This window comes from Myotis daubentonii, chromosome 4 (assembly GCF_963259705.1).
Source record: "Myotis daubentonii chromosome 4, mMyoDau2.1, whole genome shotgun sequence".
Classification (NCBI taxonomy): Eukaryota; Metazoa; Chordata; class Mammalia; order Chiroptera; family Vespertilionidae; genus Myotis; species Myotis daubentonii.
In genome coordinates this window covers 36720328-36741127 of record NC_081843.1, presented here as the reverse complement: position 1 = coordinate 36741127, position 20800 = coordinate 36720328, and the positions used below count along the sequence as shown (strand labels likewise).

Below are 20800 nucleotides of genomic sequence, written 5' to 3'. Positions count from 1 at the left end.
ACAGTCCTGTGTCAGCTTCCTCCAACTCTCAAAGAAACTGGCGACTTCCAAAGAAAAGTCACCTGCTCTCCAGACACAGAGACACGCCCCCTAGGAGGATCTTTATAGCATGTTCTTCTGGAAATTCAGAGCCAAGGCCTAGCTTTAGGCACAGCTTGAACTCTAGAAAGAGCTGATGTTCCCCATTTATTGTACTGATGAGCAAAACTGGAATTAACTATTGAGGGCACTAGCTGGGACCTAGGCTTTCATTAGCACAACTATATGATCCCTAATGGCAGGGACCTTCTCTCATTTGCCATGGTGTTCTTAGTTCTAGCTTATTGTCTACACATAGTATTTGGTGAAAGAAGAAGTTAGACGTGACCAAATCCTCTGTTTTCTGGACCAAGGGGCCTCTGTGTTTCCTCCAAGCTCAACCGTTTTTTCTCCCCTCACCCCCACACCCAGTAGCTTCATGAACATGAAACCGGAGACCACTGACTGTACTGCTCTTTTGATCATTAAGTCTTCCACAGAGAGTAACTGCTTACCATGTCTGGAAGTGGGTAAGGCAGTGAGAAATCCAAACGTTAAAAAATGCCTATTATGGAGAATTTGACACACAAATATACAAAATCATTTTCTACAGATACGAGTCTACTTTTAATTCATCTATGCATGCCTATCACATGTTTACAGCCATCAAAGTATGTCTGCTGCCCCATTCACACACCATTACTACCATCCTCCTAATTCCCATATTATTTTAAGGCATACCATCTCTAAATATTCCAATGTTCAAGAACCTTTTAAAAATACATAACCCCAATGTCATGATCACTTTCCCAAATCCACATTTTCCCTTAATATAATCAAATATTGAGGGATCAAATTTGAATAAAAATAGGTCTAACCTTCAAGAAATTTACAGCCTAGTGCAACAGATAGACAAGGGAACCACAGATTTTATTAGAGTAGAGGAGCATCATATGCCCATATGCGTCATCTGATTTAAGCTATTCAATGGGAGAGGGACAGAAGAGGTGAGAGGAAGGGAGGAGAGGAAAGTGGGGAGTGGAGGAAGGAAAGGGAAGGGAAGGAGAAAATAACAATGCAACTAATGAGAGATATGATTCCTACTTCCTTCCTCCATGAGCATGTGACCAACATGAGTTTGATGGAGGCAGGGACCTACTTTTTCTTCAATTAGTCTCATTTCCTACTTGCCTTTCAGAGTGTGAACATCTTAATACCCTGAATGTAATTTAGTGTTTAAAGATAAATTTTCCGTTAAACAGCATTCATGTCATCTCTTCAATGATACTGTTAGCTCGTATAGGGTATGTGGAATGGAAAGAACCTGTAGCTTACCATTCTTACAGCCACATAACTATAGCAGGATCTCACTGACTAGCCCAAAGGAGTATTCTGTACACTACTTGTAGAGGAGCCTAAGAAGCCCAAACATGTAGCTCTTGCGGTGTTTATGTTTCATTAATTGTTTGCATCTACTGTTATATAACCAGGTTTAGCAAGGAGAACAAGGACAGCATAAATCCTTACATATACACACCCTTTGGAAGTGGACCCAGAAACTGCATCGGAATGAGGTTCGCTCTCATGAACATGAAAATTGCTCTCGTCAGAGTTCTGCAGAACTTTTCCTTCAAACCCTGCAAAGAAACACAGGTCAGATACTTAACCTGTTACCACTCTGTGTGAATGATGCTTGATTGAGAGTTTTTCATAAACTGAGATACATATGCATGAGTGTGCTCATTCATTGTTTAATACTTTGTTCTGTTGGACAGACAATCTATCTGGAGTCACATGTAACCTTTAAGATCCTGGTAGTCTAGAGTGCTAAGCCTGTGTTTTTATAGGGTGTTCCAAACTTCACGCAAGATTTGCGATTGAATTGAGTTGCAAATCTTGTGTGAATTTTGGGACACCCTATATAAATATCCAAGTATAAAGGCCATCTAGAGTCAATATAGTTAGTGTGACACGATCAGGTAGAGTCATTTGAGAAAAGTTTAAATTTGGTTTTAAATCCACTGGAAGGAAGGGAAAGCGCTGTGCACAGTCCTGAAGTACAATGATAACTGGGTCATGACTTTTGAACACTGCTCTTTTCCACCAGAACTTACAGAAGCTCTTGTGAGAGGGTTCTCAACCACTGGTAATACAATGAAATCAGCAGGGATCTTTTAAAAATCCTATGCTGAGGTCATCTCAGATTCTAAAATAATCCATCCTGTGTGGCTTTAAAAGCACCCCGTTTGGTTTTCATTTGCAGCCAAGGTTGATTAAAGCATTTCTGCCTGATGTAAGAACTCCTACAGTCCATGGCCATCCTGGCTACTTGAAACCTGCTTCTGGGAGCCAGGCTGCAATCAAGTTGGATTCTTTAGATCCTAATATGAACTCTATGATGTTTTTCTCACTCTCTTCCCTATTCTGTTCTCATCTTTCAAGTCCTAGTTCACTCTCAAGCCCCTTCCAGGAGGCTTCTCATCTAGTCCAGAGCCCATTTTTCCTCTGCCATGTTATTGCTACTGCAGGCTGGTATCATCACTATCTTTCCTAACTGAAAACTTTATCATTAAACCATCCAGTTTGGTACTCTGTGTTTTCTTTGTATCTAAGAATATCCTTAAGTCTAGCACCTCATTTTATTCCTTTCATAAATTCCCAATAGTGCCTTGTGGTCATTCAGGAAATGCTTAAAGAGTATTTTGCAGTTGATTTGGAGACCATGAATCCACATTTTAAATGATTTAATTTGAAAAAAATAACAAATAACATTTGTAATGTACGTTTTTTACATGTGTTGGTCTGTGTGCAGGGGAAATATATAAGTGCCATTTGAAATGATAAAATAGAAAGGTTTTACATTAACAGGAAGATCTGGAATCTGTCCTCTGAAGAACATAAGCAATAGCTGTCATTGAGTGGTAGCAAGCAAGGCCCTATAATAAGGCTTATTTCTAGGACTTGTATATTTATTATGCAGCTCCTTTCCTTAAGTAGGCTTTCTCAGAGAAGAGGAGGAGGATGAATATGGTTATCATCTTATTTCTGGCTTTAGGCAGCTATGTAGCAGTCCTGTAAGTGCATACAAAGGGGGTCTTAGCCCTGAGAGGAAGTGGGCCTCTGCACACCTGGGGTGGTGCAGATACTCCATGAAAGCTCCCAGTCATCTCTGGCTTGTGCTTTTCACGCTCCATGGCAATTTTCTTGCCCTTCAGTCAACTGAGGTATGAAGGTTACTGTGTTGGTGGCTCCACAACACTGAGGGAGTGACTGGGTGGGAATAGAGCTAACAAATTATTCAAAACACTATTTAGGTCAAAACGCTATTCAGAAGTTCACTATTTACACTGGGAACCAGGAGATGTTAGAAAATAGGCACAATGCTTGACAAATACCTTTTCCCATCATGAAACTAGAGGCTTCCACTGGGAGAAGTGACTGGACTCCTTAGAAGTGATGGATAATTCAAATAATTAAAATGTATAGTATGTATTCAGGTTACCTTGCAAGTTCCAATATGCACAAAATGAATTCTGTGTGGCTTTTCTAAATAGTTTTTCATAATGCCTAAGAATCTGGTTTAAATTTCAAAAATTCATTCATTTGCTTAAAATTCAAACGAAAAAGAAACACAAACCAATATGAGTTTGTCTCTGGCTAGAGATGACTGGGAGCTTTCAGAGAGTATCTGCACCCACCCCCAGGTGTGCCAGAGGCCCACTTCCTCTCAGGGCTAAGACCCCCTTTGTATGCGCTTACAGGACTGCTACATAGATGCCTAAAGCCACAAATAAGATGGAAACCATCTTCATCCTCCTCCTCTTCTCTGAGAAAGCCTACTTAAGGAAAGGAGCTGCATAATAAATATACAAGTCCTAGAAATAAGCCTTATTATAGGGCCTTGCTTGCTACCACTCAATGACAGCTATTGCTTATGTTCTTCAGAGGACAGATTCCAGATCTTCCTATTAATGTAAAACCTTCCTATTTAGATGCTGTAATTGATATTTTCTTAATGAATGTATTGATGAATGCTTTCACTGACCAGTCTTGGACAGCTTACTGAATAAAGAAACAACGATATATTATGCTAAAAGTAATTTCTATATATTGTAAAGCATTATTGTCCTCAATGTATCTCATCTGCTTTGCTGTTGGTGTTGATAGTGCTTCATTAACTGGTTCTCCTATGCTGTTTAACATTTGCAGATTCCTGTGGAACTAGATTTTCAAGGAATTATTCAACCAAAAAACCCCATTATTTTAAAGGCTGAGTTGAGAGACGGGACTGTAAGTGGAGCCTGACTTTCCCTAAGGACTTACACTTTGTTCTTCAAGGAAGTCATATCCCCTGACACGAGAGATTTCAGTGTACTTTGTGAATTAAAAAAAAACAGAAATGAAGATGGGCTTAACTTACTGCACTTGATGGATGACTAGGGAGTCAGTACATTCACTTATCTTCTCAGTGTCTATATAGAGTATTACATATTGTGTTATTATAAGAGAGGTGACTAAACAAGTAGACCAAGCTTATTGGTTCCTTATAATACTATCTCTATCTATTCCCACTTAGTATCATCTACTTACTTAGTACTAATCATGTATACAAATTTCTCTATAATTTTATCAACAAACTTTAATGAAAACAAGGATCATTGTGGAAATGGCAATAGTGAAATTTATATCACGTTTTATTTTGAATATTCTATATTGCATATTATATTGAGCAACTCAATAAACATCTCTTCATAATAGTATTATCTAATGCTTTCATGCACAGCCAGTGACTAAATGTTTTTAACCATCACAATCACTGGTTGGATGGGACCTTTTCAGAATTCCAATTTGATATATTAAGATAGATGACAGGAAAAAAATGGTGACTGGCTGGAAGGTCGGGAGGGAGAGAGTGTGAGAGCGCAAGGAAGTGATAGAGGAGGGTGTGGACGTGTGTGGTGTGTGTGTATGAGCTAGAGACAGTTAGATTCTGCAGGTCTTCTAAGGGGCTGCTAAAGCGGGCAGTCTTAGGCGGCAGAGCCCCGCTCCCTGCGCAGACACTCCTGGGCGGCCAACATGGGCACAGCAACCACGCCATCTTGGGAAACAGAGCTGCTTGAGGCTAGGATCCTGGCCTCAGCACCATCCAGTCTGATCTCAGACTCATACCAGGACCCTGCAGCCACTGGGGACAGAGACCTGTGACCACAGCTCCAGACCTGCGGACACCAAAAGTTCAGAAATCCCCAGGGCAGATCCCTGAGTAACAGAGCCCATCCCCCTCCCTGCAGGCGTGCAGGCAGCGCCATAATAACTGATAGACCCACTCCTAGCCCGGGCCTCAGTGCTGCCACAGGAACTTTAGCCTGGAAGTGCGCAGGCACCTTGGAACTGTTCCCAGGTAGTGCCCGCTCCAGGAGTCCTGGGCTGGGAGCAAAGGCGCCAACACCGGGAACTGGTCCTGCTCGCACTGCTGCTCCAGGAACCCTGGGCTGGGAGCAATCATGCGAACACAGGGAATTTGTCCCCTGTAGCGTGGGGCCCAGGGACCCCGATTCTCTGGGCAGGAGGCAGCACCAAGCACCAGTGACTTGACTGTGTTTCTTATCACCTGCTCCTGAGATCCCTGACTCCCTGTGCATTCATACTAAGAGCCAGTGACTCCAATTCTTGGTGCAAGGGCACACAGGGACCCTGATTCTCAATGTGAGGTCAAGCAAAGCAACAGAGACTCTGATACTGGATTCTTGGGGAACAGAGACTCCTGGCGCATGCTAGGTGGCGCTGATTTTCAACACGCTCCAGGGGGATATCTGTTTCAGCATGGTGCAGGCAGGGTCCCTGATTCTAAGGGCGCTGGCAACACTGATTCTGAGCAAGCCTAGTTCCCACCAACCCACAACAACAACATATCTTAGTGTCAGAGCTCTTCAGTGACACTAGGGTGGTGGGAGGCTCCCACTGCACACGGCCCAGGCCCACGCAACTTGACGTTTGAACCATCCGGAGATAATCAGAATGAAGAGACAACACAATACCCAGAGGAAAGACAATGAGGAGTCACCAAGAAAGGAAATTAATGAAGTTGAAGCATGCAACATGACAGAAAAAGAATTCAGAATAATGGTTGTACAATTCATTCACCGGATGGATGAGAAAATCAACAACCTATGCAAGAATCAGGAAGAAATGAAAAGTGATATAGCTACAATCAAAAACACCATGGAAAGTTTCAACAGCAGACTAGAAGAAGCAGAGGACTGAGTTAGTGAGTTAGAGAAAAGGCAGAGAAATGAGCTCAATCTGAACAGCAACTGGAGAAAAAAATTAAAAAGCAGGAGTAGAGCCTAAGGGAGCTTTGAGACAACATGAAACGAAGTAACATACGCATAATAGGGCTGCAAGAAGTACAAGAAGAGCAGCAAGGATTAGAAAATCTATTTGAAGAAATAATGACATAAAACTTCCCAGATATGGGGAAGAAAAAAGTTACACAAGTACAGAGAGTCCCAAGCAAGATGAACTCCAAAAGACCCACACCAAGACACGTCATAATAATGATGGCAAATGTACAAGACAAAGAGAGAATCTTAAAGGCTGCAAGTGAGAAACAGAGAGTTACCTACAAAGGAACCCCCATCAGATTATCAAATGATTTCTCAACAGAAACACATCAAGCTAGAATGGAATGGAAGGAGGTATACAAAGTGTTGCAAAGCAAAGGACTGAATCCAAGAATACTAATATCCAGCAAGACTATCAATCAAAATTGAAGGGGAAATCAGGAGCTTTGCAGACAAAAAAAAGGCTAAGGGAGTTTATCACTACCAAGCCAGGACTGCAAGAAATGCTAAAAGGAATGCTTTAAAAAGAAGAAATATAAAGGTAAGAAAGAACACAGGCACGAAAATAGAAATGAATCCAAGCACGTACCTTGCAATAATAACTTTAAATGTAAATGGACTAAACGCTCCAATCAAAAGACATCGAGTGGCTGAATGGATAAAAAGACATGACCCATATATATGCTGTCTACAAGAGACCAACCTCAGAAAAAGGAACTCACACAGACTGAAACTGAAGGGATGGAAACATATCTTTCAGGCAAATGGAAATGAAAAAAAAAAGCTGGGGTAGCAATACTTATATCTGACAAAATAGACCTCAAAGTGAAGGCCATAGCAAGAGATAAGGAAGGCCACTTCATAATATTAAAGGGATCGATACAACAAGAGGTTATAACCCTTATAAACATATATGCACCCAATGCAGGAGCACCCAAATACATAAAAAAATCCTGGAAAATAACAAGGGAGAGATCAACAACAACACAATCATAGTAGGGGACTTAAACACACCACTGACATCACTGGATAAATCCTCTAGACAAAAAATCAGCAAAGAAACAGCAATCCTAAATGACTCACTAGATCAGATGGACTTAATTGACATCTTCAGAACATTTCACCCCAAAGCCACGGAATATACATTCTTCTCAAGTGCACATGGGACATCTTAAAAAATAGACCACATATTGGGTCACAAGCAAAGTCTCCCCAAATATAAGAAGACTGAAATCATACCAAGCATCTTCTCAGATCACAAGGGCATAATATTAGAAATAAACCACAATAAAAACAATCCAAAAAACTCAAACACTTGGAAGCTGAATAGCATGTTACTAAATAATGATTGGGTTACCAGTGAGATCAAAATAAAAATTAAAAACACCCTGGAAACTAATGACAATAACAATACAACAACCCAAAATCTATGGGACACAATGAAAGCAGTCCTGAGAAGGAAGTTTATAGCACTACAGGCCTACCTCAAAAAACAAGAAAAAATGATAGTAAATCATTTAACTCTACAACTCAAAGAATTACAAAGAGAACAACAAACAAAAGCCCAGAGTTAGCAGAAGAAAGGAGATAATAAAGATTAGAGCAGAAATAAATGACATAGAGACCAAAAAAACAATACAAAAGATCAATGAAAGCAAGAGCTGGTTCTTTGAAAGGATAAAAAGATTGATGAGCCTCTAGCCAGGCTCAACAAGAAGCTAAGAGAGAGGACTCAAATAAACAAAATCAGAAATGAAAGAGGCGAAATAACAACAGACCCCTCAGAAATTCAAAGAATTGTTAAAAAATACTATGAACAACTCTAACAAACTAGACAACCTGGAGGAAATAGACATATTCCTAGAAAAATACAATATTCCAAAACTCAATCCAGAGGATTCTAAAAATCTCAACAGGCCAATAACGATGGAAGAAATGGAAGCAGTCATCAAAAAGCTCCCAGCAAACAAAAGCCTGGGGCCAGATAGCTTTGCAGGGGAGTTTTACCCAACATTCAAGGAAGAACTAAAACATAACCTCCTCAGATTATTCCAAAAAATTCAAGAGGAAGGAACACTTCCAAGCTCATTCTATGAAGCCAGCAACACCCCAATACCAAACCCAGATAGAGACAACACAATGAAAGAGAATTATAGGCCAGTATCCCTCATGAACATAGACGCCAAAACACTCAACAAAATTCTAGCAAATCGGATCCAGCAATACATCAGAAAGACCATACACCATGACCAAGTAGGATTCATCCCAGGGATGCAAGGGTGGTACAATATCTGCAAATCAAGAAATGTGATTCATCACATAAACAAATTGAGAGATAAAAACCACATAGTCATATCAATTGATGCAGAAAAAGCTTTCAACAAAATTCAACACACGTTCTTGATAAAAACTCTCAGCAAGGTAGGAATAGAAGGATCATATCTCAACATAATAAAAGCCATATATGACAAACCCACAGCCAACATCACACTCAATGGGCAAAAACTAAAACCATTTCCCCTGAGAACAAGAACAAGACAGAGATGCCCCCTCTCACCACTCCTGTTCAACATAGTACTGGAAGTACTAGCCATTGCGATCAGACAAGAAGAAGAAATAAAAGGCATCCAAATTGGAAAAGAAGAAGTAAAACTGTCCTTATTTGCAGATGACATGATACTGTACATAGAAAACCCTAAAGACTCCATCAAAAAATTATTAGAATTAATAAATGAATTCGGCAATGTAGCAGGATACAAAATTAAGGCAAAGAAATCTAAGGCATTTCTTTACACCAATAGTGAACTTACAGAAAGGGAGACTAAAAAAGCAATCCCATTTGCCATCGCACGAAAAAAATTAAGATACCTAGGAATAAACTTAACTAAGGAGGTAAAAGACTTATATGCGAAAAACTACAGAACACTGAAAAAAGAGATAGAGAAAGACATAAACAAATGGAAGAACATACCGTGTTCATGGATTGGTAGAATCAACATCATCAAAATGTCCATACTACCCAAAGCAATCTTTAGATTCAATGCAATCCCCATTAAAATACCAACGGCATATTTCACAGATCTAGAAAGAACATTCCAAAAATTCATCTGGAATAAAAAAAGACCTCAAATAGCTGCAGCAATCCTGAGAAAGAAGAACAAAGTAGGTGGGATCTCAATACCAGATATCAAACTGTATTACAAAGCCACTGTTCTTAAAACAGCTTGGTACTGGCACAAGAACAGACATATAGATCAATGGAATAGAATAGAGAACCCAGAAATTGACCCAAAGCACTATGCCCAATTAATATTCGACAAAGGAGGCAAGAGCATACAATGGAGTCAAGACAGTCTCTTCAATAAATGGTGTTGGGAAAATTGGACAGATACATGCAAAAATATGAAACTAGACCATCAACTCACACCATACACAAAAATAAACTGAAAATGGATAAAAGGCTTAAAAGTAAGATAGGAAACCATAAAAATACTAGAGGAATCCATAGGCAGCAAAATAGAAAACATGTAGGAGGAATTTCTTCTCTGATAATGCTCCTAGAGCAATGGAAACTAAAGAGAAAATAAACAAATGGGACTACATTAAAATAAAAAGCTTTTGCACAGCAAAGGAAACCATCAACAAAACAACAAGAAGACCCACTACATGGGAGAACATATTTGCCAATGATATCACCGATAAGGGTTTAATCTCCAACATTTACAAGGAACTCATGAAACTTAATAATAGGAACATAAACAATCCAATCAACAAATGGGCAATGGACCTAGATAGACACTTTTTGAAAGAGGACATACAGAGGGCCGAAAGACATATGAAAACATGCTCAAAGTCACTAATTATACGAGAGATGCAAATCAAAACGACTATGCGGTATCACCTCACACCTGTCAGAATGGCTATCATCAACAAATCAACAAACAACAAGTGTTGGAGAGGATGTGGAGAAAAAGGAACACTTCTGCAGTGCTGGTGGGAATGCAGACTGGTGCAGCCACTGTGGAGAACAGTATGGAGCTTCCTCAAAAACTAAAAATGGAACTCCCATTTGACCCAGTGATCCCACTTCTAGGAATATATCCCAAGAAGCCAGAAACACCAATCAGAAAGGATATATGCACCCCTATGTTCATAGCAGCACAATTCACCATAGCTAAGATTTGGAAACAGCCTAAGTGCCCATCAGTAGATGAATGGATTAGAAAACTGTGGTACAACTACCCAATGGAATACTATGCTGCGGTAAAAAAGAAGGAACTCTTGCCTTTTGCAACAGCTTGGATGGAACTGGAGAGCATTATGCTAAGTGAAATAAGCCAGTTAGAGAAAGATAACTAGCACATGATCTCACTCATTTGTGGACTATAGAGAACAACATAGACTGATGAACAGGGACAGATTCAAAGACAGAGAAACAGCACTCAGACTATTAATCCCCAGAGGGAAAGTAGGGGAGGGTGGGGGTAAGGAGAAGAGATCAACCAAAGGACTTGTATGCATACATATCAGCCAAACCAATGGACATGGACAACAGGGGGATGAGAGCATGAGTGGGGGTGGAGAGAGGATGGGGGTTAATAGGGGCGAATGAAGACACATTTGTAATTCCTTAACTAATAAAGTATTTAAAGATAAAAAAAGATAGATGAGAATAAATCCATTGTGATTTCCCCCATTATTTAGAAAGTACATTCATAATTTAATTCCGCCTAATTTGGAGCACATATTTTTTGTAAGACTCAGCTGAGGCACTTCCTATTTTATTATTAGTTTTGATTTAATGTTTTTTTAAATATATTTTATTGATTTTTTACAGAGAGGAAGAGAGAGGGGTAGAGAGTTAGAAACATCGATGAGAGAGAAACATCGATCAGCTGCCTCCTGCACACTCCCCACTGGGGATGTGCCCCCAACCAAGGTATATGCCCTTGACTGTAATCGAACCTGGGACCCTTGAGTCCGCAGGCCGATGCTCTATCCACTGAGCAAAACCGGTTAGGGCTGATTTAATGTTTTATCTCATCTCCCCTGATAACTCTAGAAGTAAGAAAACATGTTTTCTTATATTCTTTGTATGTCATCCTCAAGTCCCAACCCTCTTAACACAATGAACATGGAATAAAAGATAGTGGATTGGTCATTTGATTGGGTAGAAAGGCTACAAGCATTCGTCAGTTTCAGAAGTGCACAGGTTTCTTCCTTTTCCATTTCTATCTCTCTCCTGCCGTTTCCTTCCCCTCACTTTACTTCCTTCTTCTCCCTTTCCTTCCCTTTCCTCCCCTTCCCTGTCCTTTTTTTCCTTTCTGGATAATTTGGTCCAAAAGCCAAAAGGTTCAGCACAGCATTATTGGCAGACACACATTGCAGGGCAGGGGCGGGGCAGGGGCAGGGAAGGGAGTCACAGTGGCTCTAACTAGGAGGCTGAGTAGAATGGAAGGGTATCCACATGGAGGGAATCCTGGTATGGGTGTGGGAACCCAAACAAAGTGGGAAATGTGTCCATGCAGAGAGGTATCCTGGCGAAAGCATCCAGAGCCTAAATAGGGTGTGGAGAATCTAAATAGGATGAAGAGAGCATCCATTAGTGCAAAGGGATGGAGCAAGGATTTAGTATATCAAGGAGGATTGATCAGACAAATAAACATCTACTTATATAAAAACCATGCTGGTGCTCATCACGACCATCAGAACCGCTGTGACCAACCAGAAGGAAGTCAGTCCTGCAGGGGTTGTCTTGGCAACAGTTGGGCCCTCCCCCAAGCTGTTTCCCGGAGCTGTTTCCTGTAAGGGCGGGGTTTGAGGCAGGAACCTACCCTTGGAACATGGAGGCAGATCTTTCTAAAGTGTGCCGCGCACCAGCACGGCCAGGGATGAACCTGAGTTGGGGCGGTTGAAAAGCTTAGAAAAGGCAGACAAGAGAATGAAAGCCAGGTCTTGGTGGGATGCTGCTTCTCTGAGAGACAGCGACCATGCCCACAGCCATGCCTTTATTTTATAGCAGATGCTACGAGGCAAAGTAAGGGGTGACCAAGATGTTTACAACATTCTCCTGGGTTTCAATCCTACTCAACTACATACACCTGAACTCTGTCAAGCCCACATCACTCAGGCATGTGGGGCCAAGTGTTCAGACCAAAGGTTCAAGCTTACAACTACAGCTGTTGGCTATAATTGTGCTGGGAGGGCCCTGCCCTCCAAGCTTGGACTTGCACTTGGCAATGAGAGGACTGTGCCATCTTACCAGTCCAAGGCTTGAACCTGTCCAAAACACTGTAGTGGCTACCCACAATAAGGTTTTAATTCTGTTTCTTTGTTACTAATGTTGTGGCCCCACCCCATAACAAAGAAACAAAGGAAAATTTTCCCATCGAATTTCTGAACAGTATTACTCCTTCAGGAATGCCATGCCATAAATTAAAATCAAAAGTGGGTGCATCATCATGCTATTGAGAAATCTCAATAGTAAATGGGGTCTTTGTAATGGTACCAGATTTATTATCAAAAGATTACGACCTAACATTATCGAAGCTGAAGTATTAACAGGATCTGCAGAGGGAGAGGCTGTTCTGATTCCAAGAATTAATTTGTCCTCATCTGACACTGGCCTCCCATTTAAATTGATTCGATGACAGTTTCCCGTGATGCCAGCATTTGTGATGACTATTAATAAATCACAAGGACAAACTCTAGACAGAGTAGGCATATTCCTACCTGAACCCGTTTTTGCACATGGTCAGTTATATGTTGCTTTCTCTCGAGTTTGAAGAGCATGTGATGTTACAGTTAAAGTTCTAAGTACTTCATCACAAGGGAAATTAGTCAAGCACTCTGAAAGTGTTTTCACTCTTAATGTGGTGTACAGGAAGATGCTAGAATAAGTTTAATCACTTTATCAGTCATTGTTTGCATCACTGTTGTTTTTATACCATGTTTTTGTTGTTTTCATATCATGTTTTTGTCGTTTTTATATCATGCCTTTGTTGTTGTTATATCCTTTTGTTGCTGTTAATTTATTAATAAATTTATATATTCTTTTCTTTTCTTTTTTTAAATTAAGTCTTTATTGTTCAGATTATTACACTTCTTCCTCTTTTTCCCCCCCATAACTCCCCTCCTCCCAGTTCCCACCCCACCCTCGGCCCTCACTCCCCACCCTCTGTCCTCATCCATAGGTGCACGATTTTTGTCCAGTCTCTTCCCGAATCTCCCACACCCCTTTCCCCCCCAAGAATAGTCAGTCCATTCCCTTTCTATGTCCCTGATTCTATTGTGATCACCAGATTATTTATTCACTTGATTCTTAGATTCACTTGTTGATAGATGCGTATTTGTTGTTCATAAATTGTATCTTTACCTTTGTCTTCTTCTTCCTCTTCTTAAAGGATACCTTTCAGCATTTCATATAATACTGGTTTGGTGGTGATGAACTCCTTTAGCTTTTCCTTATCTGTGAAGCTCTTTATCTGACCTTCTATTCTGAATGATAGCTTTGCTGGATAAAGTAATCTTGGTTGTAGGTTCTTGGTATTCATCACTTTGAATATTTCTTGCCATTCCCTTCTGGCCTGCAAAGTTTCTGTTGAGAAATCCGCTGACAGTCGTATGGGTACTCCCTTGTAGGTAACTGAGTTTCTTTCTCTTGCTGCTTTTAAGATTCTCTCTTTGTCTTTTGCTCTTGGCATTTTAATTATGATGTGTCTTGGTGTGGTCCTCTTTGGATTCCCTTTGTTTGGGGTTCTCTGTGCTTCCTGGACTTGTAAGTCTATTTCTTTGACCAGGTGGGGGAAGTTTTCTGTCATTATTTCTTCAAATAGGTTTTCAATATCTTGCTCTCTCTCATCTTCTGGTACCCCTATAATTCTGATGTTGGTATGCTTGAAGCTGTCCCAGATGCTCCTTACACTATCTTCGTATTTTCAGATTCTTTTTTCATTTTGCTTTTCCGGTTGGGTGTTTTTTGCTTCTTCGCATTTCAAATCTTTGACTTGATTCTTGCGCTCCTCTGGTCTGCTGTTGGGAGTCTGTATAATATTCTTTATTTCAGTCAGTGTATGCTTAATTTCAAGTTGGTTCTTTATCACAACATCGAGGGTCTCATTAGATTTCTTGAGGATCTCACTACAGTTATCGGCGGCTTCTCGACAGTTCTTGAGAGACCTTAAAAGTGTGGTTTTGAGCTCTATAGCTTCCATTTCTGACATTTGCGTCCTGTTTCTTTGTCTCCGCATTTTTTTTATCTTTTCTTGGTGCACCCCGTAGTGGTCTTTGTGCGCAGTCTTGTTGTAGTTAAGCCTTAATTGTTGTCGGCAATACCGGGGGTGATTTGACCTCCAGGCTAACTGGATATGAGAGTCCACTGTGTCTGCAGTAGGAGAGCTTCTGTGCTGGATCTCTAGGGCAGTGCTAATCTAGCGTTTGCCTGAGGCTATCCGGCAAATGGCTCTGTGCAGGGCTTGGGTGGGGCGGGTCCCAGGGGATCTACATTGCGGGCGGAGCAAGCAGTTATGGCTGCTCTCAGTTCCGTCCCTAGGGGCTCTGTCTCACAGAGTCCCAGCAACTGCTGCAAACCTCAGAGAGAAAGCTGCCTTCGAGTTCCGACCGAAGCCAGACAGTCCCGCTTCTCCTGTTTGAGTCTGGGTCCCTAGAGACTCGCCCGGATCTGGAGCTCAGAGTCTGAAACTCCCTCCTGATTGAAAACAAAAACCGCGCCCTCCGCCGCCAGCCCGCTCCGCGCGCACTCTGCACCGTAGTATTTCACTTCAGCACTGCGCCTCCTCTGAGTCTGGGTATGATATTCTCTTTCCTCCTAGTTGTAGAATTTCCACTCAGCCAGCCTTCCTGTGGTTCTGGATGATGTCCGTTCCGTCTTTTAGTTGTTTTTTGAAGTGGTTGTTCGAGGCAGCAATCTCCGGCGTTAACCTATGCTGCCATCTTGGTTTCTCTATTATTTTCATATACATTTTACTAATTTCCTTTCATCACTCACATTTCTATTATAGAGAAAGGGCAAATAGCAATATTAAAATATCTCTGCTAATTAATTGCCTTTTTAAAAAAATATATTTTATTGATTTTTTACAGAGAGGAAGAGAGAGGGATAGACAGTTAGAAACATCGATGAGAGAGAAACATCGATCAGCTGCCTCCTGCACACTCCCCACTGGAGATGTGCCCGCAACCAAGGTACATGCCCTTGACCAGAATCGAAGCCAGGACTCTTGAGTTGCAGGCCTATGTTCTATCCACTGAGCCAAACCAGTTAAGGCAATTAATTCCCTTTTAATGTGCGCAAATTTCGTGCACCGGGCTACTAGTATTAACGATAATGAAATCCACATTTCTCACTGTTAGAGAAGAGAGTCACTGATTCAGAAGGAGAAAAAAACAGAATGTACCCTGTGAACTCAGAGATTGAAACTGAATTATTATGTAAGTGTGTACTTTTCTATATACACTAGAGCAGTGGTTCTCAACCTGTGGGTTGCGACCCATTTGGGGGTCGAATGACCCTTTCACAGGGGTCACCTAAGACCATCGGAAAACACAGATGTAATTACATATTTTTTGTGATTAATCACTATGCTTTAATTATGTTCTATTTGTTACAATGAAATTGGGGGTCACCACAACATGAGGAACTATATTAAAGGATCAGGGCACTAGGAAGTTTGAGAACCACTGATCTACAGCATAAGGCCACTCTGCCAAGACTGGGAGCATAGCAGGCCTACCTAATACACAGAAACAAACACAGAGAAGCAGCCAAAATGGGAAGCAAAAGACACATGGCCCCAATGAAAGAACAAGAGAAATCTCCAGGAAAAATAATGAAATGAAACTGAGACAAGCAGTCCACCAAATACAGAGTCCAAAGCAACAGTTATAAGAATGTTGAATGAACTTAGGGGAAGAGTAGATGAACTCACTGAGACCTTAAAAATGAGAGAGTAAGCATAAAATGCCATAAAGAAAGTGTAAAAAAGAAGCAGTCAGAAACGAAGACTATCATATTTGAAATGATGAGTAAGTACACTAGAAGGAATCAAAAGCAGGTTAGATGGAGCAGAGGATCAAATCAGCAAGTTGGAAGACAAGGTAGCACAAAACACCCAATCAGAACAGCAAATAGAAAAAAAATTAGAAATAGTTTAAGGCATCTCTGGGACAACATTAACCATAACAATATCCACCTCATTGGGGTATTGAAGGAAAAGAGAGAGAGCAAAGGGCTGAGAAACTATTTGAAGAAATAATGACTGAAACGTGTTTAACTTGGAATTCCAGCCCATCCCTACTTTGCAATAATCAGCCAATGGTCTCTGTTCCAGTCTCAGATCCCCTTCCCTTGTCTCCCTTAGATCAGGCAGGGGGAGACTTCCATATCCTACCCAGGGCAGGCGAAGGGGGGCTACAGCCATTGGCAGCAGGAAACAGTTACTGAAAATAGATCATCCTCCCTCATCAACCCTAAAAGATTTTAGGGATAGAAGTCTCTGAGGAGGGAATATGGCAGGATAGTAAAAAACTAGGAAAATTACTGGACAAGCAGAATGGGGAAACGGAGACAAGAAAATTAGGCAAGGCCAAAGAGTTTGGGCAATTTACAGCCAGCTTGTCAGTCTCAAGACCTTCCCTTCCCTTCCCTTCCCTAACCAAGGGCACTGGAGAGCAAATGATTCACACCCTCCTCCCTAACCAGAAAATACATAGCTTAAATCACCCTGAAGTGGGAAAAGAGAACAGAGACCCAATTAATGCCATATGTGCCAGCTAAACAGGTGAAGTTGGGGAACAAATAACAAAACCCTCATTAAAGCCAGCCAGACCTGATTTAAAAGTAGAACAGTAAACAGACCAAAGAATTATGAAGAAACTCCTCTATACACTCATTTTAATGCATCAGTATATTAAAAATGCACCTGGAAAGATGACGACTATTTAACTGAAACCCTCCCCTAAGATTCTCACCTGCAAAACACACACACACACACACACACACACACACACACACACACACGAATAAAAAGCTCTCAGGACAAAGCCTCAATGTGGCTTGCTCTGGAGCACACCCATGCCCCTTCTGGGCATGAACTTTTTATTTCTAAGGGTCCCATGAGACTTACAACCAGGGGAGCAATGGGCAGCATCAACCGGACTCACCCCCTGATCTGTCTCTAAAGCCTCCTTTTTCTCTGACTTCCCAGTGAGCTACAGGGGACCCACCTTAGCTCACTTCCATCACTGTGACCTTCCCTTCCCAGTGAGCTGACAGCAGCCCCGCCTTGGCTCACTTCTTTTCCTGTAACTTTTCTAGAGAGCCAAGTAGATCACTGCCTAGCCTCCCCCCCTCCCCCAACCATTCCCCCCCACACCCCCTCCCCCCGGCTGTTTCTTCTACCCTCATTTCTTCCTTTGTTTCACTGTCCCCAGCATTAATAAAAATACTCTCAAACCCACCGGAACTTGTGTTGTGAAATCTTTCTAACACAAAATCAAGAACCCACACACTGCACAGGCTGAGGCAAACCCGCTCAGGGCCAGTCCCTTTCCAGTAACAATGGTACCTTGCACACGTGACTTAAACTTTCTGTGCGTGTTTGCTCATTTGTAATGTGGGCTGATTTAAATAAGAGTAGCCACTGCATACAGCTATTTTGAGGAGTAAGGGGAGTGCTTAGAATGGTGTCTGGCATGAAGAGCTTGTGATGACTCCTATTCTACTTCTAGGTTCCAACATTTACTTCTGGTTTCCTTTGTCCCCATGGACTTGTGGCTTTTAAGAAAAACCCTTTCTTGCATATTATGGGGTTTCTGGAGGCTTCAGAAGTAAATGCATGTGTTCAACCACCATGTTCAAGTTTCTGAGAGGAATCTTAAAGATGAGGCAATTGGGAGAGAATAAGACAGGAAAAGCAGCATGAGCAAAAACCCATGGGAAGGGGTTGGGTAGTAGGGGTTGCTCATGGACCTGCAAAGACTCCAGTCTGAGGCAGTGTGAGGTCTGAGGAGAGGCACTGGGAACACAACTGGGATGGTCACCTCTCACCCGGATGAGGCACTGGCAGTGCCCGATTTGAGAGAGTCAATCCTGGGCACAGCCTGATTAGATGTGCAAAGGTTGCCCTCTGAAAGAACATCAGCCAGGAGCCTCTGGTTCTAATCTGGGTCAGAGATTATGAGAATCTGATTAGGGTAAGGGTGTTGGACGTGAGAGGGCAAGTTTGAAAGACGTTTAAACTCTTTTTTTAAATATATTTTTATTGATTTCAGGGAGGAAGGAAGACGGAGAGAGATAGAAACATTAATGATGAGAGAGATTCATTGGTTGGCTGCCTCCTACAAGCCCCCTACTAGGGATCGAGCCTGCAACCCATGTATGTGCCCTGACCAGGAATCAAACCATAATCTCCTGGTACATAGGATGTTGCTCAACCAGTTAGTCACACTGGCCAGGCATATGATTAGAATTTCTTAATTTGGTTTAACACCTATTTATCCATCTCTTTACTAACCCATCAACTCATTTCATTTTTGATGCTTTTCACGTTAAATTGCAGAATGAGAACACTTGGTCCCTGTAGCAGGTATGTAATGAACTAAATGAATCTTGGTGTGTAAATAAAATTAACCTACTGACTCAGCCTTTATTTTAAAATTTGATATTTTGTTTCTCATTTTTTGGCATCACTATTGATTTTTTACATATTGCATTAGGATGTACAAGTATCACTGTGATATTTGACAAATTTGAACTGAAGTAGCCTCTCCCTCTCCTCCCTCTCATTCTGAGCCTGCCTTGAAGTTCCACTGAACTTTATAAATTCCTTGTGCTGGTGAGAAGAGAATGAGCTCTCCCTGCTCCTTTTTGGTTCCTTTGGGTTTGGGGAACTCTTTAGAGACAAATTCTGCCCCACCTGAGGAGGAGGGTGAAAGGGATTTCAACCGATGGGGGCTTTAAGATCCCACCAGGGTGGGGAAAGGTGGGTGTGGTGGGCCTGCTCCGGGTCCTGTGCTGTCACAGCTGGGCAGACTCCACCAGCCCTAATAAGAAATCCAGGAAGTTAAGGCTCTAAACATTTATGGGTTCAGTGGCTCCTCACAAAGCAATTATTAAAAAGAGCCATTTACTTTATTTATTTTTCAAATTAAATTTATTGGGGGTAAAATTGATTGATAACATTGCATAATATTCATGTGTACAAGATTATAATTGAACATCTGTGCACTCTGTTGCATACTTTGCACCTGAAGTCTAGTTTCATTCCATTGCCAAATATTTGAAATCCTCTATCCTCACTCTTTCCCCTCTTTTCACCACCATGCTATGAGTCTGGTTTGGACTGTTTTGACATTTTGTTGCTTTTTGTTTTATGTCTCACATGTAAATAAAACTTTATGGTTTTTGTCCTTTTCCATCTAACTTGTTTCACTTGGCATATGCCCTTCCAGGTCCATTCACATTGTCACAAATGACAATACTTTATCTTCCTTATGGCTGAGTAGTAATCCACTGTATATATGTACCACTACTTACTTTTTTGATTTTCCATTAATGGATAGTCAGGTTGTTTCCATGTCTTGGCTTGGGAAATAATATTGCAGTTAGTAGGGGGAACATTCATCTCTACAAGTAAGTGTTTTCACATTTTGTGGGTAAATACCCAGAAAAGGAATTGTTGGAGCATATGATAAAAATGCTTAATTTTTTGAGAAACCTTTATAAATCTTTTCATATATCTGTTGGATCACCTGTATGCTTTCCTTGGAAAAGTATCTAGTCAGGTCCTCTGCCCATTGTTTAAATCGAGTTGTTTGTTTTCTTGTTGTTGAGATGTGTAAGATACATGTTTTGGATATTAGCCATTTATTGTAGATATGTCTCACAAATATCTTTTCCCATTCAGATGGTTGCCTTTCTGTTTTGTTGATGGTTTCTTTTGCTGTGTAGTAGCTTTTTTTTTTTTTTGTAGCCCTATTCATTTATTTTTGCTTTTATTTCCCTTGCTTTTGGAGTGAAGTTTGCAAAAACCCCTCTGAGACCAAGGTCCATAAGTTTAGTACCTAGGATTTCTTCTTTGTATTTTATTGTTTCAGGTCTTGTCTTTAATCCATTTGGAGTTCATTTTTGTATGGTTTATTCTTTTGCATGTGGCTTTTATTTTTCCCAACTTCATCTATTTCTGAGACTTTCCTTTCTCTGCTGAATATTCTTGACTTGCTTGTCAAAAATTTGTTGTCCATATAGGTGTGGGTTTATTTCTGTGCTATCAATTCTGTTCCATTGGTCTGTGTGTCTATTTTTCTTCCAATAACACACTGTTTTGATTATTGTAGCTTTGTAGTATATTTTGAAGTCAAGGAGTATGATACCTCTAGGTTTGTTCTTTTTTCGGAGGATTGCTTTGGCTCTTTATGGT

At 41.0% G+C, this 20800-nt stretch overlaps 1 protein-coding gene across 1 annotated transcript in view; it reads left to right on the top strand.

The window, feature by feature from the left end:
- LOC132232296 (cytochrome P450 3A12-like) overlaps positions 1–4778 on the top strand; it is a 38152-nt gene extending 33374 nt beyond the window's left edge. The window contains exons 12-13 of the mRNA XM_059691753.1: positions 1509–1671; positions 4228–4778. Of these exons, the coding sequence (XP_059547736.1) occupies positions 1509–1671; positions 4228–4323 (259 nt within the window). The 3' untranslated portion in view covers positions 4324–4778. The remainder of the gene's footprint in view (positions 1–1508; positions 1672–4227) is intronic.
- The last annotated feature ends 16022 nt before the right edge of the window (positions 4779–20800 follow it).